This window comes from Herpailurus yagouaroundi, unplaced genomic scaffold (genome assembly GCF_014898765.1).
Source record: "Herpailurus yagouaroundi ecotype Mexico unplaced genomic scaffold, PumYag 164, whole genome shotgun sequence".
NCBI classification, from domain to species: Eukaryota; Metazoa; Chordata; class Mammalia; order Carnivora; family Felidae; genus Herpailurus; species Herpailurus yagouaroundi.
Window position 1 is genome coordinate 15,224,741 of NW_024412405.1, and position 25,320 is coordinate 15,250,060.

General features: G+C 41.8%; 1 protein-coding gene across 1 annotated transcript in view; it reads right to left on the minus strand.

Annotated features, from left to right (window-relative positions):
- Positions 1-25,260, minus strand: part of HS6ST3 (heparan sulfate 6-O-sulfotransferase 3) — a 670,224-nt gene extending 644,964 nt beyond the window's left edge. Inside the window, exon 1 of the mRNA XM_040487222.1 lies at positions 24,382-25,260. Coding sequence (XP_040343156.1) covers positions 24,382-25,085 — 704 coding nt within the window. The 5' untranslated portion in view covers positions 25,086-25,260. The remainder of the gene's footprint in view (positions 1-24,381) is intronic.
- Between the last annotated feature and the right edge of the window lie 60 nt (positions 25,261-25,320).

Below are 25,320 nucleotides of genomic sequence, written 5' to 3' on the forward strand. Positions count from 1 at the left end.
CTCTCTGCCCCTCCCCTGTTCATGCTCTGTCTCTCTCTGTCCCAAAAATAAATAAACGTTGAAAAAAAATTTTTTTTAAATAAATAAATGTTAAAAAAATTTAATAAAATCAAAAATAATAATAATAAGCTAGGAATAAAACTAAAATTACCCACCCTTTCACAGATTTTTTTTTTTCATTTTATTATGTTCCCTTGCAAAGTTCTACAGGAGAGACACGAATCCGATCCCTGGATAGATACTACTTTGTGTCTTCGTTAACAATGCCTCAAAATTTCCTAATATGCTGGTCTTCATAATTACCATTTTAATGGAGACAAAATATTCCATCAGTTTGTTTTATCATAGCTTAACCTACCATTCCCCTACCATCCAGCTGTGTGTGACCTTCTCATCCCAATAAAACCCTGTATCCTTAGCTAAAGAAATCAGGAATGTAATCTAACCTAACAGTGGAGTGTGTGCATCTCTGGTATTCCTGCAAACCCACACCACGACACTCTGCTCCCCTCCCTTTTATTTGTTGTATTGCCTTCACTGTACATTTTTCTCCTTTTTAACACAGATAGATCTCTTGGACTTTTTCCTGTGCTCTCTGTTATCTCTTCACATGTTGGAAAGGATCCCTCTCTCCCAGGTACTCCCAATATGTCCAATTTTGTATTATCCCCAGGCTTATATTAATTTTTATGTTTAACTATTGAGTTCACCTGGAACATAGTTTATTGTATGAGACGCAGATCTAAAAGAGTTCACTTTGCTGTGTTTCTAAATGTTGTTGGGAAATTGGTTATTAAATGGGTATTCCTTACCCTATTCTGTGATAACTACTACATCCCCCATTCAGTCCGCAAATACGACTGTATCAATTTCTAGAGCTTTTCATCCTATTCAAGTCCTGTTTTTCCTTTTCCTATTCATGCATCACTATATGCAGTTTATATTATTGTTTCTAAAATGGTATATATCCATGACTAACTTCACCTCATTACTTTTCTTCTTTAGTAATATTTCTAGTATCCTGTGATTTTTTTTTCAGAATGTTTTAGAATGATTTTGTCATGAAAGAGTCTAGCAGATTTTTAAATGTTTGAACTTATAAATGAACTTACTAAAAATATCCAGTCTTTACAATATTCATTCTCCCACTGAGGAAACATTATTCACTCACGCTTCAAGAATATTCTCCAGGAAAGTGTTGTCATTTTGTTTACGCAGGTCACAGTGATTCCCTAAAAAAGCGAATTCCTAAGTATTTTATATCTTTGTCACTATAGGGGATGAGATTTTCTTTTCATCGTATTCTTCAGTCACTCATTAGTGATATACCAAAATCTCTGTTTGATAGAATTGATGTAAGTAACAGCCCTTTGAAGAATGTTTCTGTATCTCTAGCAAAACTACCACGAAAACGTTGTTCATGATGTCATTCCATGTCCCTTTAAGCAATAAGTTCCTTCCGGAGGTCAGAAAAAAGAAGTTGTTGTGGGTTTTGCTTTGTTTTGTTTTGTTTTTCCTGAGACAAACTTAAATCAATGGCCAAGGCTCTCTAAGTATTTTATTTTTGAGGGCATCTGGGTGGCTCAGTTGGTTAAGCTTCTGACTTCAGTTCAGGTCATGATCTCTCAGTTCATGAGTTCAAGCCCCACATCGGGCTCCGTGCTGACAACTCAAAGCCTGGAGCCTGCTTTGGATTCTGTGTCTCCCTCTCTCTCTGCCCCTCCCCTGTTCGCACTCTGTCTCTCTCTGTCTCTCAAAAATAAATAAATATTTTTTAAAAAGTATTTTATTTTTTGTCTTAGCAGCCGAGATATTAAAAGCTTAAGTTCATGTTTAACTGCACAAATGAACTAAACTTAGATGCCTGGCACACACATCTTTCTGTTCCTTTTAATTGGTTTTCATTTTACTCATATTTTTAATTGTCCTATTTTAATTCTGTAATCCACCTCAAATTGTCTTTGGAGGTAGGCAGTTAGCCTGGGAAGGTTATGTACCTTAATATGCACATTCACAAGTAATTAAGCTATATGATAATTGAATAGTATTGTTCATCTGTTCCTAATTATATATGCTGAAAACGGAGTAATCAACCTTTTCCCTTCAGGACACACTGTAAATCTGTCCCTCTGTGTCCCTCTTAAGACAGGATCAGAGAACATGAGAGAGATCCCACAGGTCACCTTGAGTCCTCTTTAATTTAAAAGGAAAATATAATCATTTTTTTGTAAACTTTGGTACTTCTAACACTTTTAGTAATAAATCACTTACGCTACAACTTAATAACTAGTCAAAGTGCAGCAAACAGTATGTCACGGAGACACATCTGGGACACCCCTGGATGCATGGCTCCTGCATCATAACTTCTGAGGTCGTTACCATATCCCCTTGGCAAAATCAGCCGCTCTTTCTCCTAAGTTCGCATCACCTTTTCTAATTAATCCGTTTCCTTGGGGCAAGTCTGTCCTGCCCTTGCTGACCACGCCTCTCTCCTTACCTGGCTCCCACTTCACCTATGCCAGCACATCCCTCGATACAATCGTAAAACTGTCCAGTGTTTAGTCCATCTGTAAGGTCCTTGAGAACAGTGACAATGTCTGATTCACCTTTTATTTCCAGTGCGTAGCCAGCACCTAGCATTTCCAACCTCCTCTCACTGTATCTCAGTGGCTCAGATTGTTCTCTTCCATCCAAAAAGAGAACTTTTTTTTTCTTAAATGTATCAGCAGGGTCTTAGCCACCTCTGCAAACCAAACTTGTCCTATTGCCAAACACGAAGTATAAACACTTAAATACTGGTTGTTGTGCCCACCCACCATTTATACCTTTCTAGTCTCGATTTCTTGGGCCACTTTTTGGATCTTCATTCCTAGGCCCTTCCTGGGTCCCTTTTGACCTCTCTGATACCTCAAAGTCATGAACATCAGTGTAATTTATTGTACTGCCCTTAGCCCTTCTCCAGAACAGAAGAGGGTATCCGATTTTTAATAAATGCTAAGTAGCTCTCCCAACGTGGAAAGAATCAAGCTTTAGACAAAACACAGCCCAATCTACCTATGAAGGAGGCCCCTTCCACATATAAACAATGCATGACCTTTTAGAAATAGTAGTAATTATTCTCTAACACCTTCTCCTAGTCCATCCCATCAAAACCCAAGTGTTTTGAAATAGACTAACCCTCCTTTATGAATGAGAGCTATCTCCTCGAGAAACCTTTATTTCTCAGAAACGTACCTACTCATGTACTGACGTATGATCACATACTGACACATGATCACGTACGACATATGATCATGGTTTGTTTGCAGCTTCTGGGGCCCAGCTCACAGCCAATGGTCAAGATCTTATTTCCTGCAAAGTCATCTGCCCACTGGAAAACCTTGTGTACCTGGCAATCCAGGGACAGAGCTATCCCTCATCAGGGAAGTTTTAAGGTAACAGAATCTCGGTCCCCTTGATACCAAGGTTTAAAATCTCTAAATGCTTTTAGACAAGAAACTTTACAAATATTATTCCCATTACTGCTTTCATAAAAAGGGAATGTTGCACAAAACTGTGTCTTGATAACTGTGATCAAGCGATACATACAAGGATAGTGAAAGTCATAGGCCCTAACCTTCCATGGGAAGCTGCACTCTGACCTCCTTACAGAGGAGTCCCTAGTGGGGACTAGTGCCTAATGGGATACTGAAGGATGGGAAGCTTTTGCCCTTTTCCACAGAACATCCTTTTTCCTTCAGGTTTTTGTATCTCCTTATTTAACATCCTATTGCAACCTCTGTTTTATCTTATTTCTATGTTCTGCTCTTTTCTCTCCTTTATCTCTTTCCTTCTTTGTTCCTCAAGATCCCAAAAACTGACCAGCATAGAAGCCTGACTTGAGGAATTACGTGCCCACACTCTACTGGGGCACATGTCATTCTTTGTTCCCCTGAACCCATGGTGCTGTCACCACGGACTTCCCAACTCCCAGCGCCAGGCTCCTTACTCTCCTCTCCAACTCCACATTTATCGTCAGTCTTGACTTCAACATTTGCATGAATAATCCATCCAACATCTCGTCCCAGCCTTTCTTTGACCTTCTTAACTGCAGGGATCACTTCTTGCCCCCACCTCAGCACTTACTCACATAGATCACACAATTACAGCACCTGCTCCAGCATGTCAACCTCGCACACTCTGTTCCCTGACCATCATCCCCTGCAGTCCAGCACACTTACACCACAGGCCAGCTCCCCTCCTACAGTTCCCCAGACAGACCTAGGCCATCAACCCTAACACACACCCTTGACTGTTCTACTCTCTATCCTCGTGTATCTCTTAACCAGTCTGGATTGCATGATCTGGGTCTATAAATGCCTCCTTGCCACCATAACTCTCTTGTTCCCCCACTGGTAAAACCCCAATCCTGGTTAAATACCCCATGCACTTACTCTATGCCTCTACCAGAGCAGCTTAATGTTGCTGAAGAAAATCACAGAACGTTGCTGACTGGACTGGTTTCAAATTTATAATCACAGGTCTCAGAACAGAACTCAATACTGCCAGACAGCTTACTTCCTAGGAAATTTGTTTTTCCAACTTCTGAGATAATTATTTACACCTTCTCTGCTCTCCTCAAGTTTCCAACATTTGTTCCTCTCTGCCCCTCTCTCAGCTAATGACCTTGCTGTGTACTTCATAGAGAAAAGAATGCAATCAGATTAGAACGACCTCATCTTTCAACCCTCAGCTCACCAACCTGCCTGGATCTGTACTCAAATACTCTGCCTTCATTTCTGTTAAAAAGAGAAGAAGATAGATGAGATCCTGTGTTCTATGATTGGATCATCTGTCATTGTCTTTAAAACATCGCTCCTACGATCACCCAGCTTTGCTTTATCATTCCTGTTAGCATTCAAACATGGCTCAGGGGCTCTTGCAAGGTTGCAGTCTCTGAAGACTAGACAGGGGCTGGGCGATCCCCCGTCAAGCCCACTCACACCGTTGTTGGCAGAAGGCTTTAGCTCCTTGCCATATGAGCCTCCCCAGAGGGTGCTCAGGACACAACTTTACCCAGAGAAAGAGATGACGGGGGAGGGGTGAGAGACGGAGAGAGAAAGAACACTAATACAGAAGCCACGGTCCTTTTATAACCTAACCTCTGAAGCGGCATCTCATCGCTTTGGTTGTATTCTATTCATTAGAACCAAGTCACTGAAGTCAATCCTGGGGGGTAGAGAAGAATTAAGCTTTACCTCTTGAAGAGAAGAGCGTCAGAGAATTTTTGGACATATTTGTAAAACCATCACTGTTTAAGGACTTGAGGTAATTCTAAATGTGACACTGAACAAAAAATAATATCTCTTCAGTCCAGCATATATTTGGAGCCCTCTATAAACTACCCTATATCATCCCAATATCACACCCTCTTCAGCCAATTCAAACACTTTATTATGTGCCTGTTTATTACTGAAAATATTCACACTCTTTCTTACAGCACATCTTCTTTAGAACTTGTATATGTAGTTCTGAATACAATACCATGAGTGGACTTGAATGTTGTGATGTAAATATTTCCAAGTCATTTTGTCTATGCCTTACAGAACTGTATTTCACTCTTTCAAAGCCAGGACCAGATCTCCCCAGTCTGTGTCCTCCACAATGCCCAGTATTGGGCTACGTACAATCACGAATCAATCAATCAATCAATCAATCAATCTAGCCAGCTACCTATAGAAATAAAACCACTTCAAAATAAAATTAAATAACAAAACCACTAATTCAAAGGGATACATGCACCCCCATGTTTATAGCACCATTATGTACAATAGCCAAGATATGGAAGCATCCCAAATGTCCAATGATAGATGAATGATAAAGAAGATGTGGTATATGTGTACAATGGAATATTATTCAGCCATAAAAAAGAAGGAAATCTTGCCATTTGCAATGACACGGATGAGCTAAAGAGTATACTGCTAAGTGACACAAGTCAGTCAGAGAAAGACAAATACCATATGATTTCACTCATGTGTGGAATTTTAGAAACAAAAGAGCAAAGGAAAAGAAAAAGAGAGAGAAAAACCAAGAAACAGACTCTTAACTGTAGAGAACAAACTGATGATTGCCGGAGTCGAGGGGTGTGGGGAGATGGGTTGAATAGGTGATGGGGATTAAGAACTTAGGGCACTTATGATGAGCACTGGGTGTTGTGTGTAAGCGTTGAATCACTATATTGTATACCTGAAACTAATATAACACTGTATGTTAACTGGAATTAAAATAAAAACTTTTTAAAAATTAAATATTATATCACTCTTGTCAACCAGTCAATGTTCTCACAACATTGTATTATTCAATTTTTTTTAATGTTTATTTATTTTTGAGAGAGAGAGAGAGACAGAGCATGAGCGGGAGAGGGGCAGAGAAAGAGAGAGAGAGAGGGAGACACAAAATCCGAGGAAGGCTCCAGGCTCTGAGCTGTCCACACAGAGCCTGACACAGGACTTGAACTCACAAACCATGAGATCATGACCTGAGCCAGAATAGGACGCTCAACCGACTGAATCACCCAGGTGCCCTCACAACGTTGTTTAAATTGTAAGGGATCATTGAGGTCACCATTCTACAGCCCATCCTTTTCCTCCCTCTGTCCTCCCACATCTATGTCCTCCTGTAGCTCAGAACCATACGAATTGAAGACCTGGTCCCACACCAATCTCGGCAACCAAGCCACAGTCCTGACTATGAATGTGAGGGCAATGACTAGTCGAATCCAGAACCCAATCCCAACTTGACTTTGCTTCTGTACTCTGATCACTTGTTTTTTACTCTGCTTCTGAACCTACTTTTTACCACTTTTATGCTTTTGAATAACTAGATTCCGTGTCCCATATTTGAGTTCCATTCTTGATGGCTGTTTTAAGGATACTCGGGGATTTATTTTAATCATTTGTGGTAGGAAGAGCGGACACAGAAATGATTGTTAGGAAGGAAGGAGTTTTGTATACTCACAGAGCCCTGGTGAAAGAAGGCACAGTATGCCACACCAGGCCACGTAGGGGAGCACCAGGGTCAGCTAGGTGACAGAGGAAGCAAGGGGAAAACCTGGACAAGAGGCTTTCTTGTGGTTTCTCAGGGAAGGAACAAGGGAGGCAGGGTTTAGGACGGGCTACTTTGAGTCGTTGCTGTGGGCTCTGGGGTATAGCAGCTGTGCTAAATTGTCTAATACCTGGCCCTCAGGTGATTAGTGCAGGGGTGGGGCACGGGGGACAGTGACCTGGAGTATAAGAGCTTAGTAAAGGAAATGGTTGGGGATATGCGCTCTGAGTTAGTTGGCTTTCATGTGCAAGACATGCTCAATGTCATGGGCACGTACTTTATCTCCAGGAATTAGCTAACCCTGGGAGGGGCAATCCCTCCAAGGGTCAGTAAGGCCCCAGATGTCAAGGCATAAAATACAAAAACCAGAAAACATGGTTGTTATAATAATAATAATAATAATAATAATAATAATAACAACTTAGCTCCACCCTGGTTCTGTCTTGCTCTTCCTGGTATTCTTACTACCTGCCTAGACAGCAGTCATATATGCACAAGATCAGCACAGGTATGGTTCTGCAGTACACTTATCTTAATGAGCACTGAAACTAATGTAACACTGTATGTTAATTATACTTGAATGAAAAATAATAATAAAGTACTTGCTACTTTCTGCTCAAAAAAAAAAAAAAAAAGAGAGAGAGAGAGAGAGATGGTTCTGAAATCGGACACACCTCAGTTAAAACACCTCACTGCTCTTAGGGGTGCCTGGGTGGCTCAGTCGGTTAGGCGTCCGACTTCACCTCCAGTCATGATCTCACAGTTTGTGAGTTTGAGCCCCACGTCGGGCTCTGTGCTGACAGCTCGGAGCCTGGAGCCTACTTCGGATTTCTGTGTCCCCCTCTCTCTCTGCTCCTTCCCCACTCATGTTGTCTCTCTCTGTCTCCCAAAAATAAAATGAAAAACATTTAAAAAATTAAAATAAAGGAAAAAACCTCACTGCTCCACCAATGATTAATTCTGCAGCCACGAACAAGTCACTTAACCTCCCTGAGCCTCATTTTCTCATCTGTACAGTGAAGGTGATAATGGTACCTACTTAATGCAAGTCCTTACATAAGAAAGCACTTAGCCTAAAGCAGGGTAAGCAATTAAAATGTGTCAGCAATAATTACTAGTTCTTCTCCCTCTGATTTCTCCCAAAGTGTACTGTGATTGATATGTAGTAGACACTCAATAAATGTATGTTGAAGTTAACTAAACCAACAAGGAAGTAAATGGAAAAAAAATCAATGAATAATCTTTGACTAAGCACAGAAATGTTAACACGTTTCATAGATGTAGTTAGGATAATTGGCAGACCAGAACTTGGAAGTGAGGCCTGGATTTGAAGTCTAGTTTTGTAATTTAATCCCATGTGTCTCTCTACAACAGGATGGAGAGTCTATTGGTAGGCTCTCCAACATCCATTCCCCCCTTTCCCTTGCTGGGAGAGCCTTGATTTTGTCCTGCTACCCACTATCCCCACCTTCACGGATAAATCCTGGAGGTCCTATTCCCATTGCCATTGATTGGCTTAGGGGTGGGAAAGTGAACTTTCTGCTCTAAATATTGTCCCTTTGGCCAGGAAATTCTGCCTGAGCAACTGCAGCCTTCCTGCAACCATGAGTCAACACGGTTAAGGGGGTAAGGCAAAGGTGTGAAAAAACACCTGGGGCCTCAGTAAAATAATGACAGCTAACATTTAATGAGTGCTTACTGTGCTTCAGGTATACCTCTAAATGTCTGTGTGCATTAACTCATATGATCCTCAATACTAATACCAGGTAGGAATGTTTTTATCACTGTTTTACAGGTCGAGAAACTGAGGCTTCAAGTATTCACGCAGTCTGTGCAAAGTCACATGGCAGAAAGTGGCAGAGTCGGTATTCAAACCCACGGTTGGACTCCAAAATTATGTTCTTTGCCTCTTTGCTTTACTAGATCTGGAAAATGCTATCAAGACAGAATCAACCAATTCTCTCTGGGCTTGTTATGAGACTTAAAATGTCTCACTATTAAGCCAATATGAACTTGAGATTTTGTTAAATGCAGCTGATAGTTTCCCAATAAATATACTCAGATTCTTCATCTGTAAAATGGGGACACTTCTACGTGCCTCAGAGGGTTGCTGTTAAAATAGAGTTCAACAAGTGCAATACCCTCCCTCTCTTCTTCTGGATCACCTCCTACTGCTGGTCATCACATCTCTCCTGGTTTTCCATCAGCTTACTGACCTTCTTCCAAGACTCTGGTCCAGAAGAAGTCTGGTCAGGTCATGATCTCATTGCTTGCGGGTTCGAGCCCCACATGGGTCTCTGTGCTGATAGCTCACAACCTGGAGCCTGCTTCAGATGCTGTGTCTCCCTCTCTCTCTGTCCCTCCCCCACTTGCACTCTGTCTCTCTCTTGCCCGCTCTCAAAAATAAATAAACATCAAAAAAAAAATTTTTAAGACTCCAGTCCAACCCAGATACTTTGTATAGTTTAAGGTCTCCACCCAAGCAAATGTGTATATCCTCCTAGAAGTGATCAGGCATACCTCATATATGAAAACCAGCTCCTTACTAAGCAAAGTTATTCTGCTAACAGATCTTTATTATGAAACATAAACTCTTGATTCTAGAAGATTTTATTTTCTCTTCTAAAGTAACTTTTTGCTCTCCTGTAATTAGCTTCAAAAGCAAGTATGCAGAGAACAGCTCAGTAGATTATCACATGCTAAATCAGCTTAAATGAAAATGAGTTACATTCTCAGCACACTTTGAGGACATATTAACCGAAAGTTATAATTTATAGTGGTCAAATGAAAATAATGATAAAGTCATGAATACAAAAGTAAAAATACCAATTTTAGGATAGCTTCCTCAAAAGGGTAAAGCAATGCAGGGGAAAAAAACTTTTATACCTTGATCTGTGCCAAATCCCTGGAAAAAGAGTTTCCTGATGGTCTAAGGAGAAAAACTTGAGCATCTTGATAAGCCTTTTATGATATATTATGTCCTGTTTTAAGTGAAACTGCTCATTACTCTAACAAGTTGTCGAGCTGAATGTGTGTTTTGCATATTTTCGAATGCATCTTTGTCATTCCTGATTTTTGACACTCCCTGTAAACACTGAATTATATATTCATTGCATTTCCAAAATCCAACTTTCCTTCCTTTTCCATTCTATGTCAAAAGGCTCCTCACTGTCAGAGTAAAGTTAAGTTTGTAGAGTACTTTATCCTTTCCCAAGTGTTTTCACTTAACCTCCAACAATTCCAGAAAGGAAGACAGGACACATATTCCTATCCAAAGTGTCCGATAAATTAGTAAATTTATTCATGCTTGTTTTCTTTCATTCTTTCACTTATTCAGCCAACATTTATTTGACAGCCATTATGACCAGGCACTATTCTAGGCACTGAGGATGCAGAGGGAAACAAAACAGTCACTATCTTCAGGAAGCTTAAATATTGGCAGGAAGGCCACACAATCAATAAGTAAACAAGTCCATGAAGAAGCCTAGATTCAGACCATGTTGCTTAATCACAAGTGCAGAGCTCTTTTCAGGATAACACTCTCCCTCCTTGGTCCAAATGAGCTGACACAAAAGTTCTCTTTGCCACGAATTTGGGCAGTTTGATTTATTGGACTCCAATCTCTTTGGGTTTCCAAAAGGGCTCAGATTTTTCATAGTCTTCTGAAAAAATTCAGTGGACAACTATCGAAGCAGCATCTAATAACCAATTCATTCAGAGCACTGTTACAGACAGTTGGGAAGATTATCCCTTATCCTCCCCAAAACAAAAGAATTGTGGATTTAGAAATAAAATTTAAAAAGAAACATACACACCTGTAAATGTTTGTGGGCGTTAACTCAGATGATCCTCATTACTAATTGTCGGAGGAAGTCATCTAGAGGATGGGACCAATGGGTGAGCCAGCGGTAAATGGAAGGCATCCCCCAGCCACTCCCCTGTCCTTGGAATGCACTTTCTGCCTACATCCCCACACTAGGAGCTGTCTCTAGGACACGGCCTTGAGATAGTAAGGTGTAGAGGCCATCTGGACTGAACTCAGCTAAGGTCTCTGTATAAACTCTTAAGATTCTGGCAGGCAGGTGCAGAATCATCACGGGGCCACGCGCCCAAGACAAGCCTCATATGTAAGTTCCCTTGCTTAGCAAACCCGCTGCCTACCAATCTGGAATGGCTGCCTCTTCCTTCAGTCTTTCTTTGCCCCCCATGTACAGGGGTGTTTCTGATTTCACCCAGGAAGCTCCCAAAGTCTGGAACCAACACTGACACCAAACAGGAATGTTTTTATCGCTGTTTTATGGGTCAAGAAAACAAAGCCTGAAGAACTCGTGCAATCCGTGACAGGTCGTATAATAGTAAGTAATAGAGTCAGGACTTAAACCTACATTTGGGCTTCAGAACATATGTTCTTTGCCTTTTATTTTACTGGATCTAGAAAATGCTATTGAGGCAGAATGTCTGCCAATGCTAAGACCTTCTTCCCTGGAAAAATATGGTCACATAAAATTTTAAAGTACAAATTAATATCCTGCAAGAGTCTACTCATTTAGTTATTAGCCGTTGTGACTACACAGGCTTTCCACGGGACAGCATTTCAAATGACTCCCCTTTGCCTGTTTTCCGTCTTACAGCACTCACTAGTAGGTTAACTTCTTCCAAGTATCATTAGTAATTCATGACTTATTCGTGAAGGTGCACGGCTAGCACTACTACGGACCTAATACAATGAATATCTTATTAGGAAGAAATTAACAAATGAATTGTTGCCGATCAATAGGTGTTGAAGAGAAAATTACAATGATAGTAAAGCCTAAATAATTTATACACAATATTGATTTTTTCATTACATTAATTATTCTTTATAGCACACATAGGGAACTCGCAGAATAAAACTTTCAAAGCAAAGAAATTTATCTGCAGTGGTGCTGTAGGCTTAAGTGTGAATTTAAAAGACAAAGAATGGACCATGAGAGGTGAGAAGCATTTTTAGATTAAATACGCATCAGATAATAAATTTGACAGCTCCAACGTACCGGAGTTCCTTCATGTTGTCTGACGGTTTTATACACAATACTTTTGATATTTATTTATCAAGAGAAGTATTGATAGAACTGTTTCTTTAATAGAATCATTAGAAATAGAACTATCCATTAATCCCACCTCTTTCATCGAATGTTTGGAAGGCAGAATGACAAACTCGATGAAGCTATGTGGGAAAGAAAACCTTCTCTAACAGCTCGCCCAGAATCTTTAAGTTAACGGGACTTACATTCAGTTGACTGGAGTGCAGGCTCCTTATAGTTAATATTCGGAGCCAGCAGAATACAATTCCTAAGACAATTTTATCATGGCAAGTACACTTCACACAGATGCAAGGGCCTGCACAAGAGCCTCATGTTTGCAGACCATTGACAACTCTAGCCATCACATAATGGGGTTCTAGAGAACAAAAAACAGTGCTGTACATAAAGAGTACATACATGTGAAAAAGAGTATGTTATTCGTGGACGATGCTGTTCCCAGCAACGCAAAATCCCCTCCTCATGGATGGAAGAAATGAACTCAACACACATGAGCCAAGCTCAGTAGAGGTACTAGGGACAGATATTGCATTGAATATCTACAAATGCATATGTTGAATCATGTTTGGCTCATGACATTTTGACTCTTGGAATTTGCACAGTGAATTGATAGTTCTTATGTCAAGTTTTCTCAGACATCAGCTTTAACTATTTTTCAGCATTAATGTTAGGAGATTCCATGTTCCTAATATTTTGCAAAGAGTTGCATATATGTATAGTATCAAGCATATCATATCTCTCCCGCAAAATTAATATGGAAATAGTGTTTCAAATGGCTTTTAAATAAAAACAAAAAAAACATTAAAATAGTTTCAAATTGATACTTTTTTCTAATTGATACATTTTTTTTCTTTCCTCATCATTCACCCCGAGACTGAAAGCCACATTAATGTTACTTTTAATGTTCTTAATGTTCTTGGAAGAAAATCTAAGCAACAGGAAGCATCTCATCTCACAAGTGTGCTTTTGCAAACTACAGCCGGTTTTGCAAACTATTTTGTTAGTCTCAATTAATATCTCTATACAACTTCAAATTTATAAAATACCACATACAGGTATAATATAATATGCATCATAATACAGGTAAAACTTCCCCAATCTGTTACTATTATCAGCTGATTCTGGAGTGACAAAACACCCAAATTTAGCATCATTTCTATCGTTCAGTGAAAAAGTCACTGTCTATGGTGACTGCTATTCTGTGGAGTGTGCTTTGCTGCATTCAGCGTTCTTTAGGTGGAGACTAACAGTCCATACAGAAAACATGAGGTCCAGGTACGAAAAGAACAGATATTTATAAGTGGTCTCATTTGTAGACTTGAACAGGACATTCATAAAATGGATTAGAAGATATTTCAAACTATTTAAAGGCAAGTTATTCTGCGTGTTTATCCCACCCACTGCCCCCCCCCCCCCCCCGCCCAAACCCAAATCCATTCTCCATCTTTCTCTGGCTTGTGGAACACACGTGGTTATATCAAGTAGCTCTCTTACTGTTCACTTTCTGCGTGGATTCAGCCAGTGGAAGGCAATGGAAGGAGACCGGCAGGTGGGAGGAGAAAGTGATCAGGATATTTCCTCCCCATCCCGTCCTCTCTGCCTCAAGCAGCTCCCGTGGGAAAGCCCTTCTTACCACTGGGGCCATAGCTCCTGTCAGGCCCCAGCAGACAATGGATGCTGACAACATGGTCTCCTCTCTCTGCCACTTTAGGCCCGGAGGGGATACCCTTGTCGGTAGTTACAAGGGGCCCCAGGTCCAGTGGTGGCCCTTAACCAGTCCATACCTCTGTAATAGCCCCATCACAATCCCAGAGTGTCCCTCTGTTTGCTTCTAGGACCCTGACTAATACAGATAGCTGTGCTAGAGAAGAAGAACGTGTAAGTAATCAAAAGAACACCCGCAGCATTTAATGACACCGGCCCTCGGAGGCAGGGGATAGATGGCGAATTACTCCCCATAAAGGCACTAATGAGACCAACCATTGCACGCAAGATAAACTGCTCACCTCCATTTTCACTATTCCTTCTGATTCGGTTTTTTAAGATTTCATTCTTCACCTTGACTACTTTTGTCCTTCTGCTCTCCCTCCTCCATAGCATCCTTCTAATTTACGCTCCACATTATCAGTGTCTGTTCTCTCTTCCCGGGCATGTCACTTTTGTTTTTTACTGTACTATACAGATCTTACCTTCCACACACAGCTTAAGTTACCAACTATATGTGTTTAAAGTCATGTGTACCCTTCTCTCTAGTTCTGTTTTCACTTTTTCAAGCAAATCTATAAAATTCTACAAGTCCATAATTAGAGTCCACAAAATATAGAAGCTACCATCCAACTATATAGTCAACATCCATAACCTTGATTCCTTTGAAAGAAATACTCTGTAAAATCCAACAAATAAATGTGGAGGACAGCAAGGAGGTTAGCATTTCCACCCTCTTACGTTTATAAAGAAACTAGAATGCAGAGGTAACCGTGAACATACAGTGTTAAATGCAAGGTTCTGACAACAAATGGCACAGTACTTACCAATAAAAGCATGCTAAGATATTAATAATAGCAATGAACTGCAAATATTTATGTGCCCACAGGCAACTAATTCAATTTCACTGCAGGATTGCTCCATTTATGAATTTAATTGTGTGTGTTTAAACATTTTTGCTGCTGTTTCATTAATTACCCATAAAAAAAATAAAATGATATGCTGAAGAAAAGGAAGGGTGCGAGTTTCCATTCAAATGCCTTCATTTAAGTGCCCGCTAAGTGTCCACGGCAGCTTACAAATTAACACTTACCTTCATCATCTGTGGCTTTTCTGCATCACAACTTACAGATTCATTTTTCGTCTCTCAGGATGAGAAGTGCCAGAGTCAAAAAGGACGGTACAGGGGCACCTGCGTGGCTCAGTCGGTTAAGCATCTGACTCTGGATTTCAGCTCAGGACATGATCTCACCATCCTGAGATTGAGCCCTGCATCAGGTTCCACACTGAGCATGGAGCCTGCTTAAGATTCTCTCTCTCCCTCTCCTTCTGCCCCTCCCTTGCTGGCGCTCTCTCTCTCTCTCTCTCTCTCTCTCTCTCTCTCTCTCTCAAAAAAAGGAAGGGGAATGGTACAGGCTTACCTATCATTTTATTTTTACACAAAACAGCGTGGATGTGTAAGACGAGCCCCATGAGAAGAAAATGATGACTAATGCTTACATGTGGCAGGCTTTGCTTCAAAGGTGCCACAGGCACCGTGAGAACCCACCAGGAGTAGTACCACCATGCCTCCCATTTCCCAGAAAAGGAATCAAAGTACAGAACAGGTAGCTGACTTATTCAGGGTTACATGAGAGTAAGAGGTTGAGCCAGATGAAAATCCAGCTCCCTTGACTTCACAGCCCATGCTCTTCAACATCACCCTAACTACACTCACAAATTGGACATCAGCACAACTCACAGTGATTTTCAGTGACTGATAAATTTGTCACTGATTTCTTCCAATTTCCCTTGAGGACTGTTTTCCTAATTCGGCGTCTCCTTCCAACACTCCTCAATATCACAACCACCTCAACCATCTGACTTCAACCAGTAGTAATCCAGTACATATTATTTACACTTTTCTCAGCTTCCCAACCTACATCGAAGACACTGTGCTCTCCAGAGGCTGATTTTTTTTTTTTTTTTACTAAAGTTACAATAAATGAGATTAACCTTCCCAAGAGGCTGTTTGTACCCACATGAATTTCTGAGTTGTAGCATACTATCTCATAGGAGAAACCTCCTAGCATAGTCCAATAAGGTCTGGCTTCTGTCCTTACTTTTACTCCTCTAGAGAATCAAAGGAGTTGACATCTTGCTAATCATGGAAGGCAACTACTAACAATTAGAACTGTCACCTGAAGTAAGAGAGTCATGCTATAAAACACTTAATCATTCCCTCTTTAAAGAACCACAACCTTGTCAGGTTATGCTGATATTTTTCCAATGTAATCTAGAACATGTCACAGACTTTCAGCTGACGTTTATGGAGTATCTTTCATAGATCAGTCTCTGTGCTGGGAACTTTGCGTGTGTTTTACTGAGCAAATGTATGTGCTAGAGGAAGATATAAACAAATAATATCATCTAAGTTAAACGTCTGGTACACTTCCCAACACATAGTTAAATGCTTAGCTATAATTAAAACAAAGCTCTATTAGCCAATTAAAATCAACAGAGGATTTATATATAATATCCATAACTTAACAAACTCAAAAACAAGATAATTAATTACTAGAAAATATTAATTTGGGCTCCCCATTTAATTGTTTTCATACTAAACCTATTTCTTGGCCCAATAATTTATTTCATGAGTCTTAAAATCACATTAGGATCTGGCAGTATCATTTAGACCTGTTTAATCCATTATCAAGCATAAGCGACTTTCAAATGCCATAAGCTTCTGATTGTCCTTCGTCAAAATGAGATGATGATAATTAGCTTTGGGGAATAATAATACAAGAGTCTAAGATTAAGCAAACCCACATTGTCAGTGGCTAAATTTACCTAGAATTCAATTATTACATGAGCATTTGGATTTTTCCAAAAATAATCAACCCTTGCCAATATCCCAAGGTAACCAGCAAGAAAGAGGCAAAAAAATAAATCATCGATCACCATTTGCCAGGTTCCAGTTTTAGCTTCACAACTCAAAAAGAAAAAAAAGGAATGGGTTTAATTCAACCTCTTTCTGATTTATAGCAAATGTTGGTGGTTTGGACCAGAAGCAATACTTTCAGAGACTCTGTAATGAACATGTAAGTGGATACGGCATAGAGACAATCTCTTATCTCCTTAGTTTCACACAGCACACAAACCTGATGGTGCAAATTAACCTTCTTCGCAGTTCAACATTTCTAATTAGAAGAGACATCAAAGAGATTATACTTTAGAAGGCTGTATGGGCCATAATATTCTAGACAATCTGAAAGAGAGCTCTGCTGACTCCTTATATATTGCAGCCCACTGTCTAAAGAAAAAGCAATAACCAGATGATGTTTCAAAGTGGTGATGGCTTAAAACATAAGAGACTCTTAAAAACTGAGAACAAACTGAGGGTTGATGGGGGGTGGGAGGGAGGGACGGTGATGGGTATTGAGGAGGGCACCTGTTGGGATGAGCACTGGGTGTTGTATGGAAACCAATTTGACAATAAATTTCATATTAAAAAAAAAAAAACCAAAGTGGTGAAGGCTTTTGGTGGTAAGTTGTGTTATATTTTCTCATCTTTCCTTTTTTTTAATTTTTTGAATATTTATTTATTTATTGTTTTTATGTATTTTTTTTTTTTTTTGAGAAAGAGAGAGAGACAGAGTACAAGCAGGGGAGGGGCAGAGAGAGAGGGAGACACAGAATCTGAAGCAGGCTCCAGGCTCCGAGCTGTCAGCATGGAGCCCAACAGGGGGCTCAACCTCACGGACTGTGATATCATGACCTGAGCCAAAGTTGGAAGCTTAACCGACTGAGCCACTCAGGCGCCCGACTCATCTTTCCTTTTTATATTCATTATGAAGAAACAGAAGCTCTAGTACACTGGACTACTGCTTTTGGCCCTCACCATGTAAAACAGTCTATACCACCAGACCTGTGCTTTCCAAGTTTCCTTGATGGAAATATTTACAAATGTTTGACAACTGAGTAGTTCATTTGTAATCTTTTTTTTTGGGGGGGGGTGTTTTGCTTTCTCTGCATGGGGCAGAAGAGGGGAAAATAAAGATACCCTGAATTCAGCTTAGATTAGAACACAGAATCTTAAAATAGAAGGCCAGAGAGGCTAAGCTCTTCCTCAGGGAAGAGTTCCTTTCACAACCTCAGTGGTTAATGAGCCAGATTTCAAGTTTTCACTGCTGGGGAGTAAGCCACTGCACAAAAGAGTCCATCCGCATTTTAGATAGCTACAAATTTTAGGAAGTTCTTACTCTGAGTTGAAACCTTCTCCAACCACCTGAATCTCAAGTATCCTAGTTCTATCCTTTGGAGAAATACAGAGCAAGCTTCCTCCATCTTGCACACCTTCCTCCTTTGAGTATTTGAAGGCAATTTTTACATCTCTCCTTATTTTTTGCCACCTCTATATTAAATCCCCCCTGTTCCTCCAAATTATTCCTCATGTGACATGGATTCCAGCTGCTGCAAATAAATTGGAGCTGCAGCTTAACATTAAAATGTTCCTACACACAAGAATGCAAGGGAGAGATCTGAAAGTTTGTTTATTTTTTATTTACTTACACCTGTAATTGACACAGTTGGAAAGACTATCCAGAACCCAATGGTCCCTGTGGGAGCTGTATCTATGTGAGCTCCCCTTATCACTACACACACACACACACACACACACACACACACACACACACACACCAGTCCCATGGATGGTTCTGTGATAACATGTGGGTCCGGAAACCTCACTGCCCCGGCCCCATGGACTGGCTAAAAGAAGACTTACAAGTTCCAAGCTGGGCTATTCAGAGTCATGCCCCAACATTTCAAATTGGAACATGGAGAAGGCTTGCTAGCCTCTTGGCCTGTGGAGCTATTAGACATGACAGCCATTTACCCATTTCATAGAATAAGCCGATTGGACAGAGTGAGATCAATATCCAAAGGAGTATGGGGAGAAAGACCCCAAACTTCCAGTTCCAATCATTCTTGAAACCAACTCTAACCCTCCGTCTCCTGTGGTCTGGTTGTTAAGCCAGTAATGCCCCCTGGCTGAACTGAGTTTGAGTCAGGTTTATATCATTTGCAACACAGAAGGTCCTATCTACCACAATATTCATTAGATTCCAACTACTCTACCAGAACCAACAGAAAGTAGGTCATAAAAGGGAAAAATCACTACCCCATCCTATAAAAGGTGTGGACAGAATCTCTTGCCAGCTTTATTTAAGAATGAGAGTGATACTCACCTACCAAAGATGAAGGTCTTTCATCCTAATGACTAACTTCCGTAGGGCTGACACTGTTCAAAACTGCATTCCTAGAACTATTGCAGTAACTGGCACATAATAAGAGCTTAAAACACTCTCCACTATACTTTTCATAGTAAACAGAAAAAACAATAGGCAAAACATCATATATAAATTATTAAAATGAAGATTCAAGTCCCTGAATAAACCTTAGACATATCATTTCACTTCCTTGGGATTAAATTGCCCATTTGCCATATATATTGTAGGACTCGATCACCTCTTCAGTCTTCTTTAGCCATAAAATGCTATGATTCTATCCATACTCAACAATAGTAAAGAATAGTCTTCTAAAGGCCTGAACATGCAAATAAAAGAAGGGAACATGGTAATAAAGAAGGCAGCACAAGAATAATAATTAAAAAAAGAAGGGTTCCTGGGTGGATCAGTCAGTTGAGCATCAGACTCTTGATTTCAGGTCAGGTCATGATCTCATAGTTCACAGGATCAACCCCTGCTTCAGGCTCTGTGCTGAGCATGGAGGCTGCTTAACAGTCTCTCTCTCTCTCTCTCTCTCTCTCTCTCTCTCTCTCTCTCTCTCTCTGCCTCTCTCCCCTGCTCATGCACATTCTCGCTCTCTCTCCCAAATAAATTAATAAATACAAACATACATACATAAAAAGAATAACTACTAAAAAGATACTTAGGGAGGAAGCAGAAGAAAAATGAGCAGAAATCATCAGTGATGTGATAGAAGAGGTCACTCATACATGCCACCTTCTGATTTGCTTCCTATTTTACTCTAACTAATCATTGTGCTGGAAAAAGCCCTCTGTGCTGGGTCCAAACTGCCAGCCCCAGAGCCTTTTTCCCTTCCTGGGCATGTATAGTCCACATGATGGCTTCTCCATCTAAACCATGTCCTTTCAGAGTTGGCTTCCCACTTTTGCCTTTGGTCCTAGATATTCCATTTTTTCATCTTTAAAGATAAAGAATGTTTTTTTATCTTTAAAGTTTATTTACTTATTTTGAGAGAGAGTGTGTGTGTGAGCAGGGGAAGGGCAGAGAGAGAGAGAGAGAGAGAGAGAGAGAGAGAGAGAGGATCCCAAGCAGGCTCTGCACTATCAGTGCTTAAACTCACTATCAGTGCTTAACACAGGGCTTAAACTCACAAAATGTGAGATTATGACCCCGACGCAGGGCTTAAATTCACAAATTGTGAGATCATAACCTGATCCAAAACCAAGAGTCGGAGGCTTAACTGACTGAGCCACCCAGGCGCCCCCTAGACATTCTCTCTTGCTCTCGCACCATTCCAGACAGGTTTCCTTTTTGTCACCAACAGAATATATACACCCAAGTACACTGTGTGCTTTCCCTGTCTCCCATCCTGTACCCTGCATTCACTGATGCCCAAATGTCCATAATTTTCCACTTATTTCTTAAGTTCGGAGTTTAGGATTCTGTTTCGACACAAGAAATCACAAAATGGCATCTCTATGGCCAACAGACACATGAAAAGATGTTCAACGTGACTCATCATCAAGGAAACACAAATCAAAACCACACTGAGATACCACCTCACACCGGTCAGAGAGGCTAAAATTAACAACTCAAGAAACAACAGATGCTGGCGAGGATGTGGAGAAAGGGGAGCCCTCTTGCACTGTTGGTGGGAATGCAAACTGGTGCAGCCACTCTGGAAAACAGTGTGGAGGTTCCTCAAAAAATTAAAAATAGATCTACCCTATGACCCAGCAATAACACTGGTAGGAATTCACCCAAGGGATACAGGAGTGCTGATGCAGAGGGGCACTTGTACCCCAATGTTTATAGCAGCACTTTCAACAATAGCCAAATTATGGAAAGAGCCTAAATGTCCATCAACTGATGAATGGATAAAGAGGTTGTGGTTTATATACACAATGGAATACTATTTGGCAGTAAGAAAGAATGAAATCCTGCCATTTGCAGCAACATGGATGGAACTGGAGGGTATTATGCTAAGTGAAATAAGTCAGTCAGATAAGGACAGATACCATATGTTTTCACTCATATGTGGATCTTGAGAAACATAACAGAAAACCACGGGAGAAGGAAAGGGGAAAAAATAGTTACAAACAGAGAGGGAGGGAGGCAAACCATAAGAGACTCTTAAATACAGAGAACAAACTGAGAGTTGATGGGGGAGAGGCGAGGGAGAGGGGAAAATGGGTGATGGGCATTGAGGAGGGCACCTGTTGGGATGAGCACTGGGTGTTGTATGTAAGTGATGAATCACGGGAATCTACCCCCAAAACCAAGAGCCCACTGTATACACTGTATGTTAGCCAACCTGACAATAAATTATATTAAAATTAATTAATTAATTAATTTTAAATTTTTAAAATGGCATCTCTATAAAATAAGGTGACCTACTTTACAATGAGCTGCTCTAAGGAAGTCACCTCAGTTCCTTTCATAAAAGATGACCTTGATTCAAGAAATATTGTTAATACAATTAACAAGTAATGTTAAGTATGACTATATACCAGCACATTCTACTATGCACAGATACTGTGCTAAGTATGTTGGATACAGTTGCCCTTTCAGGTCTCGTAACACCTCTCTAAGAGAGTACCAATTACTACCTATGCATTAAAGATGAAGATTCTGAGGCTCAGAAAGAGTAACTTACTCCTGCTTACTAAGTAAGAGCCACTCTTGGTTACACAAGAGAGCCATATCCATCTGAATCCAGAGTTCTTGCTGTTACCCACTACATGACTTACAAAGACACTAATCCCTGTGAGAAATGGGGAGGGGGGCCTTTCGGGGGGACCAAAAGCAAAGAGACCAGGGAACTAAAACATGATCTACTTCTTGATTTTGCTTAGAGTCTGCCCTATTTGAAGAACCTTGTTCCCATTATGTAGCAATAGATTATCTGCCATTTTGCATTGTGGAAACGTACCCTCCATTATCCAGGCTAATCTAGTTGACTGTAGAATGCTGTACTCGGGCATTCCAATGACAGACTACTAATTCAATCTTCTTGGTGAGGAAGATGGTACCGGACACCCCTTCAACCTTTTCCCTATAACTTTAGATGTAGGGCACCTCACATAAACCACAACCATTCCTTCCTACAACATCTAGAGCAAAAAAGTAACTTGGAATATCAGGAAGGGGAGAGAGCGTGTGGAAGAAACGGAAAAAGGATTATAAAGAGTAGTGTAAAAAAAAAAAAGCTACCATGAAAATTTTGAAATCAAAAAAAAAAAAAAAAAAAAAAAAAAAGAAAGAAAGCAAACCGGTTCAGGGTGATTATCTGATAACTTGTGGTTCAGAGAGAAATAAATGTTCATGGTCCATCATTAAACAAAAAGAAGCACTTGTGCAACAGAAACTATATGTTCGAATAGCCACAGTGGAATTTTCCTACATCCCAGCGTAGACAGATACTGAGGATTTCCAATGGGAGTGAGACCTCAGTGCTGTAATCCACGTAGGGTCTATAGTAGCAGCAACATTTCATCACTAAGCAAAAATCCAGTTATTTTTGGTTCCAGAATCTCTAATTCCTCCTAAACTCTTCATCTATTCACTGTGAGTTTTACACATATTGGCAGAATATACTGCCGGTCTCTGTTGAAGAGTCTTTAGATGTTCCTGTGTGATAATCAAAGTCTCTAGTTTTACTGAAATGGAAGCTGGGAATCAGACTAGCAGACTCCTTGGGGTCATTCAGGAATTAATACATAAAGGTTTAAATACAAAAAGTACAACTTTGGCTAAAAGGTAGCAAAGATTGTCTCTCATTGAAATAATCTTGTTTGTCAGGAAGTTTGAGAGTCATAATTAATTGAAAAACTGTTTTGAGCTCAACATAGAAAGGCAGGATCTAAAATACTACACAATTAGACATTTTTAAAAGTAAAAGGTCTTTAAAATATGCTAAGGAAGGAGCCTTCATACCAAGCCCAACCAGTTTCCTATTCTAACCAATTTCCATTAAACAAGGAAAGGAGCAGGGAGGAGAGAAAGTATTTGAAAAACTGCCAGACTAAAAAATCCCATAATGAAATTTTGCTCATTCTTGGAGAAATGAAGTAGAATTAGATGCTTCAGTGGTGGTGAATTTCAGAATCTGGGTAGCTTCCAGTAAATGAAGTTTTTCCATAATGTCAAATGCAAAAGCTATCTGATATCAACATATTGAGCTTGAGTTTTTAAATTCCTATTTCCTTACACCAAATTGTTTGAAACCTTTGAGATAAAAACTTCAATAAACTAGTGTTCCAAGCTTTTAATATTTTAGTCCCTTGAGCAAGCATGTCAGATTAATCTTCAAATTGCAATGGGCAGAAAGAACATTCAACCAAATTCTTAAGCCCATGCCTCTCTCAAGGGATGTTAATAATGTAGGCAGTTTCATTGGCTATTAAGATTTCAAACTTTCCTAATTCTCAGCAGTATTGCTATTTAAAAGTAGGGGGTATGGGGCGGAGAAAACCATCTATCTTGAAAGGAAGGGATTTTACTTATTGTATCTCTGGATTCACTTAGCACGTAGCACGTTGCCAGGCACACAGTAGGCATTTAACTAACACCTCTGGCACGAGTTGATGGTTGGCCTGGGGGAGAGTGGAAATCTTGCTGAGAACAGCATGAGTCCAAATCTGGCATTGCTCAGCAACAAAGACCATCTCCAGAATTAGGGTTATCGAGGTACAGCAGGAATTTGAAAGTGTATCTTCAAAGACACATCAGGAGGATTGTTTCCCGAGCTGGAGAGGAGCCACCCAAGAGCCACCCACCTATAGAGGGATTCGGCTCGTCTGGGGGCTTCAGCATGTCTGTAAAACTCCTGCCCTGCCTCTCTACGCCCAGCTCCTCCTGCCTTTTACCGGGTTTGGGTTTCCACTCACACAACTTAGGAGCAAGATCCGACCTCGCTAGTCTAACCCAGGCCTCCTCTCCATTCCACGGCCAGCGGGAGGCCGCACCGTCCTAGACACACGGAAGAACATACACTATTGCTCCCGGACACCTCTGAAGATGCAAGGGGGTGGCAGGAACCCCGGGGGCGGGGGTGGGGTAAGGGAGGGAGAGGAGTGAGTTCAAGCCCAGGGCTCTAGCCAGAGGTTTCTTATCCCACTCCCCAAGCCTCTGCCCGGACCGCTGGAAGACGCTGGGGAAACTACCCGCAGGCTCGGGCAGCGCAGGGCCGCCCAGGGTCCGCACCGGGGGTGGGGAGAGGGGCGGGGAGGTGGCAGGAAGCGAAAGGGGGCCGGAGACAGTACCTGGTGTGGCTGTGGTTGCGGGGACAGTCTTTCTTCTCCATGATGGCCGGCACGCAGTTGGTGAGCTCCGTCCAGTCGGCATGCAGCCCGCAGCTCCAGCCGGTGGAGAAGCGGGAGAAGAGCCACGTCTCCTTCTTGCCCGGCCGGTGGCAGGTGCACTTCTTCTGGCCCGCTTTGCAGCTACACGGCTGCTCCAGCCGGATGTTCTTCACAAGGTGCCGGCCGAACGTGGTGCCCCCGGTCTTCTGGATGTGCAAGAACACAATCACGTCGCGCCCTTTGATATTGAAATCCACGAAGCGGGTCAGGTCCTTCAGGGTGAAGTTAAAGCGCGGCACGAACCGGGGCAGGGAGCCGTTCTCGGGGGCCTCGGGGTCCGGCTCCTCTTCCTCCTCCTCTTCTTCCTCCTCCGGCTCCCCGAGCTCCTCGTCCTCGTCCTCCGGCGCCGCGGCCCCCCGAGGGCCCTCGGGCGGCCCCCGGGGTGGCGGAGGCAGCTGGGGCCGCCGCTCCCACTCCTCCGGCGGCGCCTGTGCCCGGCGGACGGGACTCGGGGCGGCCGGCTGTCTGGCCTCCCCCGCGCGGGGCTGCTCCCCGAAGTTGGCGCAGGAGCTGGTGCAGGAGGGGGACACGTACTGGTACATGATGACCACGAAGAGGAGAGTGAGCACCGGCGTCAGCAGCCACTTGTTGAACCTTTCATCCATGGTCCCGCTCTCAGGCCGGCAGGCGAAGCGGCGGCGGCGGCAGCGGCGCGGACTGGCGCCCGCTCGGAAGTTTCGGGGACTCCGGGGCGCGGCTCCGAGTCCGCCGCTCCTCCATGCCCCTGACGCGAGGCGTGCGGCTGGCTGGCGGCCCCGCGGCACTCCGGCACTCCGGGGCTGGCAGCGCCGGGGCCTGCGAGCCGAGCGGGGAGGCGGGCGCCGGCGCGGGTGGCTGCGG